The sequence below is a fragment of the Stylophora pistillata genome, chromosome 3, assembly GCF_964205215.1.
Source record: "Stylophora pistillata chromosome 3, jaStyPist1.2, whole genome shotgun sequence".
Classification (NCBI taxonomy): domain Eukaryota; kingdom Metazoa; phylum Cnidaria; class Anthozoa; order Scleractinia; family Pocilloporidae; genus Stylophora; species Stylophora pistillata.
In genome coordinates this window covers 6,084,985-6,102,593 of record NC_142521.1, presented here as the reverse complement: position 1 = coordinate 6,102,593, position 17,609 = coordinate 6,084,985, and the positions used below count along the sequence as shown (strand labels likewise).

Here is a 17,609-nt window from a genome sequence, read left to right as displayed (position 1 = left end):
ACTACCTCACTACTGGTTCTATGCTATCGATGGCTGATGACAAAGAACTTTTCAGGTTGGTGTGTTCTCGATAATGCTTCGTTGTTTTGACAATTGATTTCCAGTATATCAGCAGCTGCACAAAGAAGTTAGGGGCTGTCACTGTTAGCTACTTTAAGGCATTTTGAAAACTTATCTGAGGCAACCATGTGCTGTCTACGTTATCACGATTGAAGGGGTGAAAAAAGACGTTTTAGATAAGTTCACCATGATTGTGCGTCGTGTCACAAAACAGTTCTCCAACGAATCCTCTTTAGCATGTTGGTACAATGGCCAGCATTTTTCTCGTCCGTCACGTTTTTTGTCATCATACTTCTGACGCGCACACAATATGAAGAAAACCTCTAATTTATTTCCATTTTGTTTAACCATGACCATAGTTATGTTCCAAGCAAGCCCATTGCTGGAGGTCGTACACAAATGACATACCAAAATAAGCACGTTTGACTACACAAAGGCGTGGCGACTTGTCAAACTGAGTCGCATGTTTAGTCCAAACTTCGTCTGGTACGTTGTTAATACTTTTTATTTTAGCTCAAACTTACCGATAACGAAACGAATGGCAAGCCTATTGTACAGGTCTCCTGCTTCTTTTAATTTAACATTCTTCCCGAAAATATTGTACAGAGTGTTCAGAAAACGAATCAACACAACTTGAGAAGGAAGGGGGTGCGGCTATTCCGCGTGTCTCCACCCCTGAAACCAGTACATCTGGTTTTTCCCTCCTAAATCAAACTAATGCAGTCACCTAAATGACTTGGGTCTCAATTGGTACATTCTTTATCAAATAAAGTTAAACTTCAATATACATACATATTGACACAAAGTGTTCGGACGCCGCTCACTCATGTGGGTTTTGCTGCTCAATGCGAAAATTTGCTTAACAAGTAAGCATGCTTTTTTTTTGTTAATGAGAATGTTTTGCAAAGTGATGAACACCGAAGCTAAAGTGCCTCAGGAAAATCGAGTTGCTGTTGAAGTAACGTAGAAGTCTTAAGTTAATTTTGTTATTCTACAGTCTGTGCTTATTCCTTTGAGGACCTTTTGTCTTTTGTTGCCCTCTTCTTCTTTCGTCGACGTCGTCGCTTGCCTCCGTCTTTCAATACGTCCACGGCGTTTGCTTCATCCGGAATGCACTCGTACCAGATTTTTAAATACTTGTATACGTTACCGCACGTGTCGTCGTCAAAGAAAATGTTTGAAGCCACCACTTCACAGGCTTGTTCGTTTTTACACTGTCCATTTACTTTTTTCAGAGTGTTATCTGCCGTTGTTTCGCACAGTCTGTCGGATGTGAGCCCTGCTGGAATCTTGGGACACGTCACGTGGTCGTCACGACCCCAGAATGCCTTGGTGATCTTGATGAGTTCGTATTGTTTGCATTGTACCCAGCCCTTCTCACCTTCGCAGATTACAGTAAAGTTCTATGAGACAAGACAAACCGTTTGAATTAGTACATTTCAGCTAGCCATGCAATGGTTTTAAAGGGAAGTTGGACAGAAATTTCTAACATTCTAAGCACTTCGAAGGATTAGTTTCTTTTTTAAATGTTGGAAGTAGATTTACCCAATAGCGACTGCCACGATGATTGGTTGGAAATTGTAGGGAAAGCCGAAGGAATTTTGTGGGTGATTTGTGATTATTTCAACCTACCGGCATAATTGGTTCGGGACCAGCAGGACCCATAGGTCCTTGCGCTCCAGGTAGACCGGGGGCACCGGGAAGACCAGCAGCACCGGGGGCTCCCTGTTCTCCGGGGTCTCCCTTATCTCCAGGCATTCCGGGAGGTCCAGGTGGTCCTGGTGGCCCGGATGTACCCGTTGCTCCAGGGGCACCGTCTTCACCCACATGACCGGGTGTTCCGGCAGGTCCGGCTAATCCTGGAGGTCCGGGTTCTCCAGGAGCGCCTGGAGGCCCTGGGGGCCCAGGGGGACCATTGAGTCCTTTCAAGAAGAAACCGAGGGTAAGGTTTTGTTCGAGCAACTGACTGACCATGAGCTGGTCAAGGAAAGGTTGCGTTATACGGTCGCCGATCTTCGGCCAATCGGGCAGGATTTGCTGTGAGTACTGTGAGGAGAAAATGTAGAAATGAATTAGTGCTTGACCCTGATAGAAATAGCAACTATCTGCATCGCAAAGTTGTTCCGAACTCCGAATTACATGTCAAACAGTTCAATATCTGATTGATTATATAAGTTCCAAAAAACCGAACTGTACGAGAAAACCATGCTAACTGGTCAGGTAACTGACTTCGTAAGAATCCCGAGGTATTCACGTTCTACAAATGGCCTGTTTGTGACCTACGATCGATTATTTCGTGCGTCTGATTCTTAGTCTTTTTTTTTTTTCGAAGAGAAGAAAATAGATCTCCTCGCCGTAGTTAAGGGGTGGTAAACGTATTCTTCTGATGATACACCTCACGAGCGATTGTCAATATTCCGGTGCTCATATGTAACTTGTTGTGAAACATGTTTTTCTGGAAAAAAAAATGATAACTATGGGAGACGTTTCTGTTCGAGAGCTGAATTACTAGCTTACTTTCCCAACTTTTCATTCTTGTTAGTAAAAGAAAAGTTGCACTGAAAAAAAACTATGTCAAATCATACTTGAAATTTTTTTTTTTTTAACTGACTTGTTTGAGTTTCACGGAATGTTTTGCTATGATGGATAACCTGCTATAATCCCCAACAAGAAATCACATCATTACTTTGAAAACGTTTTGTTCACAATCTAAAAATATTCATTCCTGAGAATTTGATTATCACTCGACAGTAGTGTTGGGTATTTTTGCTTCAGTTGAATTTGTAATTCCCCGACAATTTCACGAGTTATAAGAAACCCCATCTCTTCTACTATCATAAGAAATATGTGAAATGTAGCTCAATTTATGAATCGTTCGACATGGATTGAATTTAGAATGGTAAATGTTTCATTCAGAATTTTGTACACCTCAGAATATCAGCACCAAGTTTTCATTGCTTTTTCAACACTTCTAGGTGAAGCTGTTGTCTTGATAAATGAAAGTAATAAGGAAATACAAAAGATTTGCAGATGTTCCATCGACATTTGGCACTTATGAGTCTGCGAAGGGAAAAAGTAACGCATACATAAGCCGTTAGGAACATCTTGTTTCCACACTCTGCGCTTTTTTCCGGAAAGGAATAATACTCTTGTAGATGCACCAATTTCAGATGTTACGTTATGTAGCTCTGCAAATGATAGCTAACTCGAAAGTTGACCCAAGTATTAATGTTATAACCAAGTCATAAGCTAAATTATTTAGCATTAAAGTGTGGTAAAGGAAAATTTTTAGGTGATATTTTGTTTCGTAAGTGTCAAATAAGTTTTGATGTTCTGTCGCTTTTCGTGAGGCACAGGGTAGAATAATTATATCAAAGAGTAATTATTCTAAGACATTTAAATGTCAAAAGCTATCCTCTCCTCAAGAAAGGAATAATAGATGTTTTGAAAACGTGAACACGTTCACCTTGAAAAAAGAAACAATCAATAGAACACTTGTTTAATGTTTACGAAGGGTAACGCGATTTCTTGCGGATCTCGAGGGGGAAACTTTTAAAATTATCTACGACTGTCAAACATTCTACACGCGCGCGTACTTCGCGCAAAATTATCTTCCTATCGATTAAAAGTGTTTTTATTGGTTTAGGTCAGATAATAAAAGGGATTGAAGATTAAAAAAAATCTTTTGACATTTACTGGGCAACCATTAGCCTTACTGGTAGTACCTGCCCATTGTTTACATCAGGCAAATGTTATGCATCGACAAGCAAGTGTCAAAAAGCTCCAAGTTATACTACCAAATGAGGAAAATTGAAAATTGGGATGAAATTGAAAGTGCTTTTTCAAATTTTGTGAGGTACAGAAAAAATTTACTTGTGCTATAACCTTGTGGAACAAAGTCTTTACCGCGGTAACGAATGAGAGTAAAGACTTGGTAGAGATCGAAACATGTTTAGCTCATGTATGGAGTTTTATACGGCCTTTCAGAAAAGACAGGAAGATCCACGTTGATAAAAGTTTTGCGAATCTAAATAAATAAGAGTGTAAGGCAAAAACTTTAGTGTTTAAAGTGAACGACTGTGATGCAAGATCGGTCACCTAACTGGTAGTATGTCCGCTCTATTTGCTCCATTGCAGTGGCTTTTTTTTGCACACAAAGTTTAGTCATAACATTTGCAAAAAGAGCACGAAATTCTATCAGTTTGAGTTAATCTACCGTAAGATTGTTGAATTCACGGTTGTATAAGAAGGGGAACAAAACACCTCGAACCACCAAGAAAAAGACCTGTCCCGCGTCTAAGATAATCCAATGGCGCGTATTAATAATACATTTTGAGACTTCTCGGGAATAACGGAGAATATAAGCTTCACCTACCGTAGATTCTAGCCATAATAGGCCCGCAAATAAGGCAAGAAGGCAGCCTATGCCTCCTTTGAGCCCCATTACCTGGAGGAGAAATGAACAAGAGAGCAAGCGATCAGTGATTCTCGAACACCCTGATTTGTTATTAATTATTACTGAGTTGTGATTCATCTCATCGAGAAAGTATCTTAGGCGCCAAAATCTTTACCTCAAGTCTTTGAACTCAATGGGATTTAAAACCGTTTCATAAAACCATTTCTTTTGTTAAATAAAGTAAAGATCTACTGGTTTTATCAGCAAGGCTTTAATTAATTGCGACTTAAACGCACAGTCGACCAAGCGTTTAGATACCAAACTTACCGTTGTCAAACTAAAAATTTTGAAACGAAAATTTAAGTCTAAGTGAGCAGTAATATAAATGATAATGTCTAAAGTAAGTGTATTTTCCCGTCCGTAGTTTGTTAGTTTGAGGAATAGAGTAACCTATCCTTGATCTTTCGATCAAGTTATGACTCAAGCAAGAGATGTCAAACGCCATCATCATACAAATTCCCTCATTTGCTAAATCACCCGGTTTGAAAGATATAGGTAAGATGAAATAGAAGGTTGATCAACTCGAACCCCAAGGAAATAAATTCAAGCTAAGTCAACCTTCGCCACCCACATCCTTCTGCAAGGTCTGTTGTTATAACAAAACTCAGAGTTCTCCTGCTCCGTCGATAAAAAGTTAGTCGGTGAAGATAATAAACCTCATCCAAACAGACGACTTAATTCATCCAGGCTACGAATGACTCTCTTGCTTTGAAGAACCATCTGTTTGGATGAGGTCCAATCCTTTATCGACGTCGGACTTGTAAAAAAAACTGCAGCGTATCGTGAACGGAAAACAAGACAAAATGTCCGTCGAGAAGAAATGGCGTTTCGTAAATAACGAAGCTGGTTTACCAGTGTTAAATCCCTGTCCCGTTTGGTTAGAGGATAGCACAGTGCTAACTCCTTCAGTGCTCCAGTTCAACCCCAAAAATGTTTACCAATCAGTCCAAGACTAACCTGTGACAAAGCTTTTTGTTTCCGATGGAAAAATAAGCCCTGTCAGTTGCCGTTACCGTGAGGTCTGAAAATGGCTCTGGTCTCAAATGTTTCAATACTGGCGCCAGGGGAGCTTTCGCGCATGTGCGTTTCCGGCGTCCAACCACCTTCCCGTGCTTGACGTGGCATTACAAAGGAGGAAATTTTATTTGGCATGACGTAATGCAAGCTTAACATGCTTATGCTTTGACGGACCAATCAGCGTGTGCCTTGGAGCTGCCCGTGGAGTGAAACAATGGCTCAGTCATGAACCAAATCGACTCTTAGGTAATATTGATATAATTGGATTGCTATTTAATAATAAAACACAACCTCTAGTGAACTGTCAGGTGCGAGTAACAGGAGACCAGTGGTTTAGGACATGTTTTCGCACCTGGTGACCAATCGCGGGTGAGGTTAAGTGTCAAGATTTGTAAAGAACACAAGAAGTTTTGACATCACTGTGCAGGTGGCGTGCAATCAGCCAAACTGTTTTCTCGATTTTTCAGCGATCTAATTTGGGACATTTGTCTGATTTTTTACAGGGATTTTGATTGCGATGTCATATTCTTTTAAATGACGGCTTGTCTGTGAAATAGTTTTCATAAGGGAGGTAGGGATGTCAGAGTTTCTGGCTTTTCGTCTACAGAAGCTCCTTGTTTGAAAAATGACTCATCTGTGTCATTTGTTTTGACGGATCAATTGCTCCACTGAAGATTCAATGGGCAAATAATAAACTGTCTCCAAATCGTCTGTCTTGCTCTTTACGCTCGATATAAAACGATGCCTTCAAATGTAAAATCGCTTAGCTGGTAGAATTCGGAAACGATTATACACTTATCACATCGATTCTCTGGAAAAAGAATGATATTCGTTTTAAAGTAGAATTCTTGACATTACTAATCATTACTTGTCACTGATACGAGCCACCTTCCTACTGTAAACAATAAAAAAAATGTTCGTGTATAGACCTTTCTTTTTAGAATTTGTGGGAGTCTCTCCGAAGACAGACAGCCGTTAACTTAATGTTTAGTTTGTTTGTCACATCTGGAGGTTATCATGCCGAAGAAACATCGCCGTTCACTCTTGAAATCACCGAAGGGATGCAGCCATTTCATAATTTCACATCTCCGCCCAAAAATATACAAAGCATGCTGTGACGCGCAGTCATGCATCCTGTCTTAACACGTTAGTTAGCCTCGTGGTTTCCATGGCAGATTCGCGGTTGCGAATTGTAACGTGAAAGTGTAAAGTCTGCAGTAATAAATAATTTTTCTTTCATTTTGTCTTGTTTTGTCTTTTCATGCCAACCAGGAATACAACTTTTTCCTTACTTTAGCTCGCGTCCACAAACGATGATGTTTAAAACACAAGCTGCACTGCACATATTTTGACAGTGCCCGGAGAGTTAGAGTGCCCTTTAAAATCAGTAAATCGTCTTGGGGTGATAATTCTAGCACCTGCTGGAAAGTCGAGTCAGTTGCTCCAGCTAGCCCAGGTCACTGTAACGTATCCGGTCGAACTGGACTTACGAAATGTCCATTTGAGATAGGGTGCATGTTGGCTGCATATGGGCTACATCTCAGTTTTAAACTTGCAAATCCAGAACAGAAATTGACGGTTTTTTGTCTAAAGTTGTTTTCTTATCACCCGAGTTAACTATTTCGTCCAAACTTTCCTCAACAATACGATAGCTTTTTCATCATCATTATTTTTATCTTGTAACTTTTAGTTTTGTCCCAACTAACAAATGTATTTTGCACCACTCTTCGTAAAAACACCCTTGAATATCTCATCTAGCGTTCATTTTGTCACGAATACTTTGTTCGTACTCAATTTTTTAAAACATCCGTTTGCAATTTTTCCTCTAACTATTTTCCTGTAGTATGATTTTAAAGGAGTTTGATTATTATTTGCTGAAAACGATAAACGTGATCACTTCTTTTGTCTACGTTCACCTAATAACTTACAGTTTGTGTTGTTTAGGAGCCATGTTGTTGCCATTGTAATGTATAAATCGAAGGGGAAGTATGCCTCAGAAATGGCAATTTTGTGAGCCTCTAAAGGCTACAAACAAATGAGAAAAAGGGTGTTAGTTCTACAGCATACACCTCCTTCGAGACAACTGAAGCGGTCTTTGGGCACCGTCGGGTGTAGAGATGTTATATATTATACCAAACTGCTTTGTAAAACCGTTTTGAACTCTTCAATCTATGTGAACTTTTCATTTGAGAGTTTATGACGGAAATGACAGCACCAAAATCTACAGAAGGTGCTTGTTCGCCGCCAAAAAAAAAAAGAAAACAGAGGAGAAGCGACAACATATTGAAGATTTGAAAATTTTATTTATTGTAAGAGCCCCACGGTGCGAGTGTACGGACATGAAAGGCAATAAATGCTGAAGAGTAAAAGAGAGAAGAAAAGGTGTAGGTCGGAGAAAGCATGGCATGTTGTCAAGTCTGTTTCCAAGTCCTAACACATGTCATGAAACAGATACTTAAGGCTGAAAGTTGTTTATCCAGGTAAATTTTTTCTCCTTTGAGAGTTAGAAATCGGGGTAAAGTCAAGGAAATGCCTTAAAATGATTGACATGCCTTCTTTGGCCTGCGGAATAAAAACAGAGATTAAGGTTACAAGGTGTGAACCCGTGTCTCAGTTCTCTTTCCTTTGAGTATAACATTACTTTACCATCCCCGAAGAGTTTTTATTAGTGATGGTTGTACAGAGTACATTTTTCAACTTCATGACTTGGTCATATCTGCCTTCACCGAGCTGAAAATTACGCGATCTGATGGAAAGACAGGAATTCGCACGTCCTTTTCCAACCCAAAGTAAAGAGAAAAATAAATAACTATATATATAACAGCTTTATTGTAATCGTAATCGTAATTCACATTATATTATATTACATTACAATTGGGTTATGGAGGGAGGAACTTAATCCCCATATTATCTATACCCCATATTATAATTATAATAAATTACATTTATCTATAAAAATACTTTAACAATACATGCATGCATAAGAATTTTAAAAATATGCTATAAATATATAAATAATTTAAAATAGACTTTTTTCAATGCTTTTTTAAAGCTATTTACAGATTCATGATCTACGACAGATGATGGTAGCTTATTCCAACAATCAATATATCTGTTCCAGAAAGAATATTTAAATACATCCGTTCGAAAAAAAAGGCTTGTAAAGGTTATAAGAGTGGGAGTTTCTAGATTTCCTATTACTTAAAGCATTCCATGAAATAGACAAGCCGGGCTCTCTCCAGCTAACACGAATGAAACAGCGACCAGTTGACTCGAAAAGAAATTTACTGAAGTACTTTATGCGCCTTCTCGCCATTTTGATCCCTGTAGTTTTTTTAAATCTGACGTTCCAAGAAACAAATAAATTTTCAGATTGCGTCGGGCGGATGCCTTAAGGGAAAAATGAGGCACACTTCAAGCGATTCCCCCTTTTCGAATTGAGAAGAAGTGGAATACGAAGTGTTTCACCAAAAATGACTCCATTGTCTTCATATCCGTCTAGAGATCATCTTTCGAAATTGCATGCGTCACCACACTACGTTCAAAAGACTGTCAGATTCCATTCCCACCAGAGCCGGAAGCACAATTCAAGCATTTTAGATGCAAAAAAAATGTTTCCATCGCTTTCATAGCACACAATAAATAAGAGCAGTGCAGCTAAGGTTTCTTCGCTCGACGCATTCTACATTATATGACGTATTTTCCATCTGAAGCTGCTTTCAAAGTAGACGAATTAAAAAGACATGAAGTTGCCATGAACATACACGAATCAGCCAATCAGAGTACAGAATCCCTCACTTGAAAGGCAGGTTGTAGTCGAGCCGGTGGCTTATGGGTAACTCAGGTAAGCCAAAGAAAGAACAATAGGTTTTACTCTAGGGCCTTGTTCGCTCTGTAACTGACGTTTAGTCCCAGCTTTTCACTTTTTGTTCAGGAAAATTTCTTATCAGGGATTTAATTGTGAGTATGAGTGATCTGTGGTCGGATCAGCCGTGTTCTGAGTAAGAAGACGTTGACGAGACAACACAGCTACCAGACTCGTAAGTAAGCTATGTTTTGTGTTAATTATGTTGGTTTTCAACTATGAAATGGAGTGGGTGATCAATTGGTGCCGGATATTGTTACTTCCGTTTAAATTTTCAAATTTGAGCTTTCGTTAGGTAAGAAGATCTGGATTTGGTTGAAAACTGAATCAGGTTATTGCTTATATTGTGGGAGGAAATATTGTAAAATTTTTCAGGCCCGCGTACTTTCGCTTAAGTTTTACTGAAATACTGTTAACACGTTTGAAAGTATAACTGTTCTTTTCGAATTGTTTAGTTTGTAATACTTTCAAAGGGTTAACATTTTGGATATTTGACGCAGCTGTCGAAATCTCTTACACTTTTCCAAATTGGCAAGTTTTGTCTTACTTGACAGTTTTTCTCACTTATCCTAAGTGTTTCGCAGTTTTCTTGCTCTTGTACAAATTCAATTAGATATGTTGACCTTTCCGAGCAAGACACCAGCTATCCACCTGTGCCATGTCACGTTAAAAGAATCGGCGTCGCCATTGTCATGGCAACCACTTTGATTTACCTTCGCAACGTGGAGCGATTAGCACAATTGACAGCCTGACCGTAAATCGTGAAACAAAGATTAAACGTTCATTTATCTACAAAATCACCATAAACAACATTTTCTATTAAAGTAAATGAGTTTGTTTTCAAGACAGCAAAGATGTGCTTAAAGTGTTTGAGTAAAAATGCCTCTCGATAAAGAAAGGTTTTCAGCGCTACTGAGTACAATAGCAATGAGACTTAGCTCACTTTTTGCCAGATTTTCCCATAAATTTTTCTCCGGAAAGTAATAACTAGAAAACGAATTAAATGGATCGCAGTACTCCTTTATTGCTCCAAAAATACCATAGGTAACTTTAAGTTTACATTCTGTCAGTTTGGAACTAGTAAATGTGTCTGATTTTGTATAATCGTTTAAGCAAAATGGAGAATAACTACGAAACTATGGACCGCATATTTTTATTTTTGTGATTTCTCCTTCCGCCATAACTTCCTCTTTCGATTATCAAATTGAAATCACCTTAACTGTCAGTAGCTTGGTTGAGAATTAGCAAATTAATGACAAAACCAAACTGTCTATTAGCATCGTCTCATGTCAGTAGGTTTTCTTCTGCAATTAATCTGAAAAATTAAGCATCCTTTAAAATTGTCTTTAGTAATGAATCATTTCAAGGTCCTAAATCTGCTGTTCAGAATATTCTCGTGAGTCCGTAAGCTTGCCTCTGGTATGGAGTCCAATGGTTTTAGTCTCAATTTCTAAATAACTCTTTTATCTTCAGCGACTGGCCTTTTATTTGTTCAAACGTTTCTCGCTCTCTAAACACAAGTGTCAGGAAACGTAGACAATCTCTCGTCGGTAAATACTGCCACTTCTAACAATAACATGCTCTTGATATAATCTCCGCCCTCTGGTTTAAAATTTCATCGTATTTCTCCATAATTCTACTCTCTTCTGGTCACCATAGTGCCGGGTTGTTGTATACTTTCTTTTTTTTTTTTAACATGAACGATATAAGCGATATAAGAAATTGAGAAAAGGTTGTCTTTCTCTTCTTTATTTCGCATTTACAAATAACCTTTACATGAAGACAAAAGGTGTACAAACACAGTTTGACACCTGCTCTTTTATGCAATTCAAAAGTAGAAGACCTGTTTTGTTGTTATCGTTTGTAAAGTTGACAGCGATATTTTCATATCTTTTTATAATTCCTTTTCCCTTTGCCTGTACACATTTTTAACGCAGCCTCCCAATTCATGTCTTGACACTGATTCGTCGAAAAGTAAAGTGTATCTTTGATTCCTGAAAAGAGGGTGGATGTGCTCATAAACCCAGAATCTAACCCTCTTTTTTTCCCCGACTTTTCGTATGAAAGGAGGCGTTTGATTGCTTTTCAAAGTGATCTTTAACTTTGACGCTTTGAAAGATAAAACTCCTCAAAAAAAATTTCAGTTTGCGCCTTTTCAACTCGCTTATTTCAAGGAAAGCCTAAGAGAGTTATTAAATTTTACTGTAGTAATTTGACCGGCTCTGTTTCCTAATAAGATAACCAGCAAATTGGTAGCAGAACTATTCGAGGCCAAAATCTCTCGCGCTTTTGATTCTTAAGACTGTGTAGCACGACATAGAATATTAGATTTGCATTTTTTTCTTTTTATTTAGCTATGCTCCAAAACAACAAAGATGACCTATGTTTTTGGCTTTTTTCGTTATTTTAAGCATTTGATCTCCATCTCGAAAATGGAATCAAAATTGACCCTTACTTTCAGATCCTGATGATAAAAATCTTGTGGACCATCGCAACTTCGAGTTGCGCCAAGCTATGAGAAGTTAACACTGCTGGTGTGAATGTTTTTTATACAACAGAGTATTGTTGTCTTTGCCAACAATGAAATGGTTTGTTAAGCTCCCAATACTACGCCGGCGCTACAACACTACAGTATTGTGCACTCTGTCACTTTCGGCCAGTGGGAGACTGGCTAAGATAAAGACAAAGTTTAAAGATCCTGAAAAACGCTGTCGGTAGAATGACAATCAAACTTAATTACCTTGAAGTTATTCATTGAATTGCTGTTATGGTCGGGCCAACACTGTGACAGTTAATGAGTGGTTTTTCTATAACATTTCTGACATCTTTATTTGTAAATTACCATTGCCTTCTAGAATTACCTTGAATGAAAAACTCCTTGGGAAACAAAGATTTTTGAATATTCTTATCATTGCCTTCTTGACCTCGAAACACAATTTGTCCAAGTGACACTTATGTGATTTCTGACACTCTCAGATTGAGTAACATTACGTCAGATTCCTTTCATTCTCCAAGACACAACACGAAAAAAGAAAATTCTAGCAATTTACCGGATGTCAAATACTTTCCAATCAAATTCTCAGCGAAGCAAACAACTGCAGCATCCATGTTTCATCAAACTAGAAAACCGTGCAGACAAAATCAAGGCTTGATTTTCAAGAGAGCGTCAATGATAAACTCCAGTGTTTATTTGAGCGTGTAGTCACACACTGGCAACCTGCTCGCGCCAAAAACGACGAGCCATGATTGGCCAGTCGGTGTTCAGGGTCAACACATTACGTCATCGCATCTTAATGTTGTGTATGAAGTGTCTCTGCTTTCACGCGGGGCCGGTGATGCCACGTTGGGTACGTTACCATATCGCCGCTAAATATCGTAGGCTCGTCTCAGGCGCCGCTCGACCAATCAGTCAAACATCTCTTATTGTGGAGATAATTGTCGGAATCAGTAGAGCCAAAAGCGCGGACATCTTTTTCTGTTAGTGCCGTCAAGTATTTTGGGTTCAACGGGCTAACATCAGCAGGTGGGTTTGTGACAATCGTCGTTTTCCTCGACGAATGTGAAAAATTTTGTGGATCAAGTGGTGGTTTGATATCGGTGGGAGCTGCCTTGGCTATTTTGAACTTCTATCAGTTCACTCATCTTTGACAGGACAATTGTTTCACAACGGTGAGATTCGTTAACCGCTGGCATCTTCAAAGGAGAGCTGACAATTGAAAACAACGGAGAAATTCAAGGCGTATTTATATTCCTGGTCCTACATATTCTAGCTTTTACGGACTTTTTCTGCAGACGTTACATTGATATATTTCTTCGTGCAAGACTTATCCTACCGATATCTACCATCTACTTCACTGAGAGGCTGTATATCATATTGATAAGTGAAGATATTTATTAAGGGATATTACGGTAAGTTAGTGCACGACTTAAATCTTGAAGACTTTTCACGAAAACATTTTTCACGTTTAGTGTGTAGCTCGCGTTCGAGTAAGACTCTGTAATGAAGAGAGGCGCGCGAGTTAATGGAAACACAGGTATGGGATCGTATACTTCGAGTTTCCTCTAAAAAGCTGCCTTTACCGAAGGTTTGCATATTTAGAACGGACAGACTCGTAAAGGTTTTTTTAGAACTGTTGTGGTATGGAAAAATAATACAGCGCAGATCTCGTTGTCCGGGATACAACAGGTAAAAGAGCAGTTTTCACTCCATAAGAGAGGAGAATAGATTTTAGAGGTCTCAATAAGATGTGCTCTATTAAAGATTCGAGTACTTCCTCTAGTTAAATGGTAATTTTGGTAAGTTTTAATTAGGCTGGAAAGTCCGCGAAAAATAATATTTTCACAGAAAATTTAACTTTTTCCTGGATGAAAGATCATCGTTAGCTAAAGATTCAAAAATTACAAACCAGAACAAGATATGTCAAAATACGCTATGGTGATTGGTGTAGAGGTGACAGTTTTTGCACACCTGTAGAGCGGACCAGTCATAAGAGCGTTCCCTTTCCTAGATACAAAACTACGTTATCCCCAAATAGTTAAGTCATGAGAGAAAGATAATTAACAATTCATTCACCAGTTGTCTAATATATAAACAATTTACCGGTGGGATGAAGTCACGGTAGGTAGGCTAGAAACCCAACGCCCCATCGCCCGCCTATGTTGGCCTGACAGAAAGTGCCAGACATTTGAAAATAGTGTTTTGTGTTTATTCGCCAGGTCATGAGGCTCGCATCCTTGGCGGTACTAGTCGCCATAGGCCTAGTCCATTTCAAACTAACGGTGAGTGCCAGTTTTAAAACGATTCAATAATTTTGGTTTACAAGGCATGTCGACTTGGTCGATCGAACCTTTGATCAATCGAACGATTGATCGATCGGTTGGTGGTTGATCAAGGGAGCGTATCAATTTGGATGACTTCCGTCGTGCTCACACAAACTCATCAAATGCAAACGCTGAGGATATGGAACTTAACTGTCCATTATTTCTCCCAACTGCTGTTATCATAGACATTAAAGCCCCTGCAGAATAATTTTTGCTCTGAGATAGTTATTTTTGGAGTTTATTTTTAGCTTTTAGTCAAGTACGGTTTCGGTGTCTGAAGTTATTTAAAGCTCTTAGCTCTTAAATTCAATCATTGTTCAAGAAATTTCAATGTTTATTTCTAGCATCGATAGATTAGTAGCAGAGGCATTTCAAAAAAGTAAATCGTACTTTTATTCGTCTGTCTTGGCACCATTTCAAATGTTTTCAATCTTCCGCCATATTTGGTTTCATCCCACCTGCTTTCATACCAAATATGGCAAAAGTGAAGTAAACTGTAAAAAGAGTTGCTTGTTAATTTTTTACAATTACACGTCGTTCAGATGATAATTTTTTTCTCTATGTCCTGGCTATAATTCTGGCTTAAATTTTTCCGAAATATCGAGAAAGACTGTTGGTAGTCTTCATGAAGTTCTCAAGTTGAAAACAAAGTGCTTTTTGCGGAAAAGAGAGATAGATAAAAAGGTCAAGAAATCGGCAGAGTTAGGGGCAGCCTATCGCCTCCGAAATCCCATCTATGATCGATGTTTGCTGCTGTGGCAATTACTTTGGCGTCATTATACGTGACGACAGACAAATCGGTAACAACTTTGAGATGAACACGAGAGTAACTGTAGTTATGTGATAAAATAAGGTTACCTTCATGGTGGCGTGTGATATCAAAGTCGGTGGTTTTGATTGCAGTCATTCACTTTTCGGTGCTTGTACTTGTGATAGCCATGAACTTCAGATCTGTGTGTCTGTAGTTGTAACTTTAATTGTCATCAAAACGCTTCTTAGGACCTACTTGTTACTTTCATTGCGTTGTTTATGGATTGTGCCGTTTAGATAACTTGAATGGTTAATATAAAACTAATTTAATGGAAGTTAAAGCAAATTCCATGTACTGAATTTACCTTGCTATGATTTCAACTGTTTATTAATGATGGTATCGATGAACGAAACTTCGTTAGTGTACGTTTTACTTTAACAAAGTTTATCCGTCCAGCGGTCTGTTTGTGTAGCAGTACTGACTGAATATACTTTTTGACACGTTGTATAACAGTCTGTCCGAAAAAAAAATCTATTATGCTTACTCTAATACATCAACCATTGTTTCTTCTCCAGGCGTCACTGCCCGTGTCCCCAGTCCCTCCTCTTCTTAACAAACTTCTCAAGGATCAGAATGTAACACTGGGTTTCATTCTCAAAGGATTGCAAGGTCCTCCCGGTGCCAATGGTATGGCTGGAATGTCCGGTCAGCCTGGTCAACCAGGTCCACCGGGTTTTAAAGGAGACCCTGGTCCCCCTGGTTTCCCCGGTACTCCCGGTCTTCCAGGAGCACCTGGTTTTCAGGGACCTCCAGGTATGGATGGAGCTCCCGGTTCCCCTGGTTTCCCCGGTCCTCCAGGATTCCCCGGAGGCAGTGGAATGCCCGGTGTCCCCGGTATGCAAGGACCTCCAGGACCTCCTGGTTCGCCAGGCCCTACACCAATTAGATACGTAAGTATACTGGTTTTGAGTACCTTTTATTCCTATCTGTAAATTTCTCAGTCTAACTGTAATTTGTATATGTCTGACCATAAAAACGCCTCAGAAGGCTTTCAAATGATTTACCCTTCGAATAGCGCCATTCAGAAAATGTGTTTTTGTCCATTTTTGTCCCATGTTCAATTGTATTATGTATATATTTCTTAGACAAGTTTAAATCTGATCGCTTTTTGTGTATCTGATTCAGAATGGGACGGTGAAATGCGAAGAGGACACAGCTTGGCTGCGATGTAATGAGTACAAACACATAAGCATTATCTCCGCTTTCTGGGGAAGACGAAACTTTGGCCTGTGCACGGAACACACAGGAAACCTACAGTTTAACAAATACTGCCCGACGACGCCGCTCTTTCTGACAAAAGTTAAGGACGCCTGCGAGGGAACGACCATGTGCGAGATAAGATGCACAAAGTTCTTCTTCAACGATCAATCTTGCCAGGACGTATACAAATACTTGGAAGTCTACTACAAATGCATCGAAGTTATTAACGGTCATGAGGTTGTGAACGAAGATAACTTACTCAACGCCAATTTCATGGGTTGAGCGAACAAACGAACAAACTTTCTATAGAACGTTACTTTGCTTCGCTCTCGGCTGTATCATTTCACTTTGCTGGAAAGAGTTGTATTTGTAAAAACGGGCTTGCCTGAGGAAAAAAAACGAATAAATCGTATCAACTAAAAAGGGCGAAGGCCTCGAATTTCTAATTCTTCGGCGAAAGAAGACGACATACATGGCTCTTGTACTAGTGAACCATGAGTTATATCGATTTAAGGTAGTTTTCTTTCTGTACATGACATGATTAAATCATCTTTGTAGAATCGATCGATATTTACTCGGCTCGACTCGTTATGAAATTTGACGAATTAGTGTGACTGCATTAGTGAAGTAGGGTCTTCAGTTTTTGTTGTCAACAGGTTTTTTTTTGTTCTAATAAATTACCTTTTGTGCCGTGAGGGCACAGACTGACCAAGGTTTCCAGCACTGACAAACCTCCCGAATTGGCCAGACTGACCAAGAAGCAACGATCGGTAGCTGTTCAAATCGTTTGTGTATGATATAGTGCGATTTATGATGTAATCTTCACTCTTATATGTAAATAAACTGGTAATGGAATGGTTTACAGGTGTACACGCGCCTAATGTAGTCTTAGAACAGTAACTCGATCATGATTGCTATCATTTGGTGACTGATGGATGTCAATGAAGTTCTACTTCAGCGTTATGAAGTTCAAGTTTGTCAATAAACGACGTTTCCGTTGTCCAATGCTTTCTTATTCAAAGTCCCATGCGTTTCCCGAAGTGATTGCTCCATTCAAAAAGATTTTTATTCAAGAAATACAAAGTAAAAGCAAATCATTCAGTGCGTCATAGCTCTGAAAAAAAAAAGAAAGAAAAAAATCTTGACAGAACAATGAAGGGCAAAAAGGATTTAGTCACGATCCACAGTGCCACTTCTGCTCAAATTTGAGCAAAGAACTGCACGTTTTCAACGTCAAACCACTTTTGTTTTATTATTTCCTGGCGATTGAGCGATATGAATCGATAAGCAGAAGGAAGGAAAAAGAGACCTTTGAACAGCTGTGAATTCAATTTCACACGAATCAGTCGTAGGTCAGTGGAGGCATAGTTAGTAGAGGG

The 17,609-nt window shown here is 39.1% G+C and overlaps 2 protein-coding genes across 7 annotated transcripts; one reads left to right on the top strand and one right to left on the bottom strand.

Moving 5' to 3' along the window:
- Positions 1–371: 371 nt before the first annotated feature.
- LOC111343736 (uncharacterized) lies at positions 372–5,627 on the bottom strand. Of its 2 annotated transcripts, none has more exons than XM_022950915.2 (4): positions 5,474–5,627; positions 4,436–4,507; positions 1,693–2,106; positions 372–1,463 (listed from the first exon to the last, which is right to left on the bottom strand). In XM_022950915.2, exons 2-4 carry the CDS (start codon positions 4,502–4,504, stop codon positions 1,065–1,067), a joined length of 882 nt encoding a protein of 293 aa, XP_022806650.1. In that variant the 5' UTR covers positions 4,505–4,507; positions 5,474–5,627; the 3' UTR covers positions 372–1,064. The 2 variants fall into 2 exon arrangements, with proteins under 2 accessions (XP_022806650.1, XP_022806651.1); XM_022950916.2 differs by having other exon boundaries at positions 5,369–5,534.
- Positions 5,628–9,392: 3,765 nt separating this feature from the next.
- On the top strand, positions 9,393–17,230 carry LOC111343754 (uncharacterized). 5 transcript variants are annotated; one of them, XM_022950937.2, is made up of 4 exons: positions 9,393–9,573; positions 14,115–14,177; positions 15,546–15,920; positions 16,156–17,230. In XM_022950937.2, exons 2-4 carry the CDS (start codon positions 14,118–14,120, stop codon positions 16,510–16,512), a joined length of 792 nt encoding a protein of 263 aa, XP_022806672.1. In that variant the 5' UTR covers positions 9,393–9,573; positions 14,115–14,117; the 3' UTR covers positions 16,513–17,230. The 5 variants fall into 5 exon arrangements, with proteins under 5 accessions (XP_022806672.1, XP_022806673.1, XP_022806671.1 ...); XM_022950938.2 differs by having other exon boundaries at positions 9,393–9,577; XM_022950936.2 differs by lacking the exon at positions 9,393–9,573 and adding an exon at positions 12,765–12,921.
- Positions 17,231–17,609: the final 379 nt, after the last annotated feature.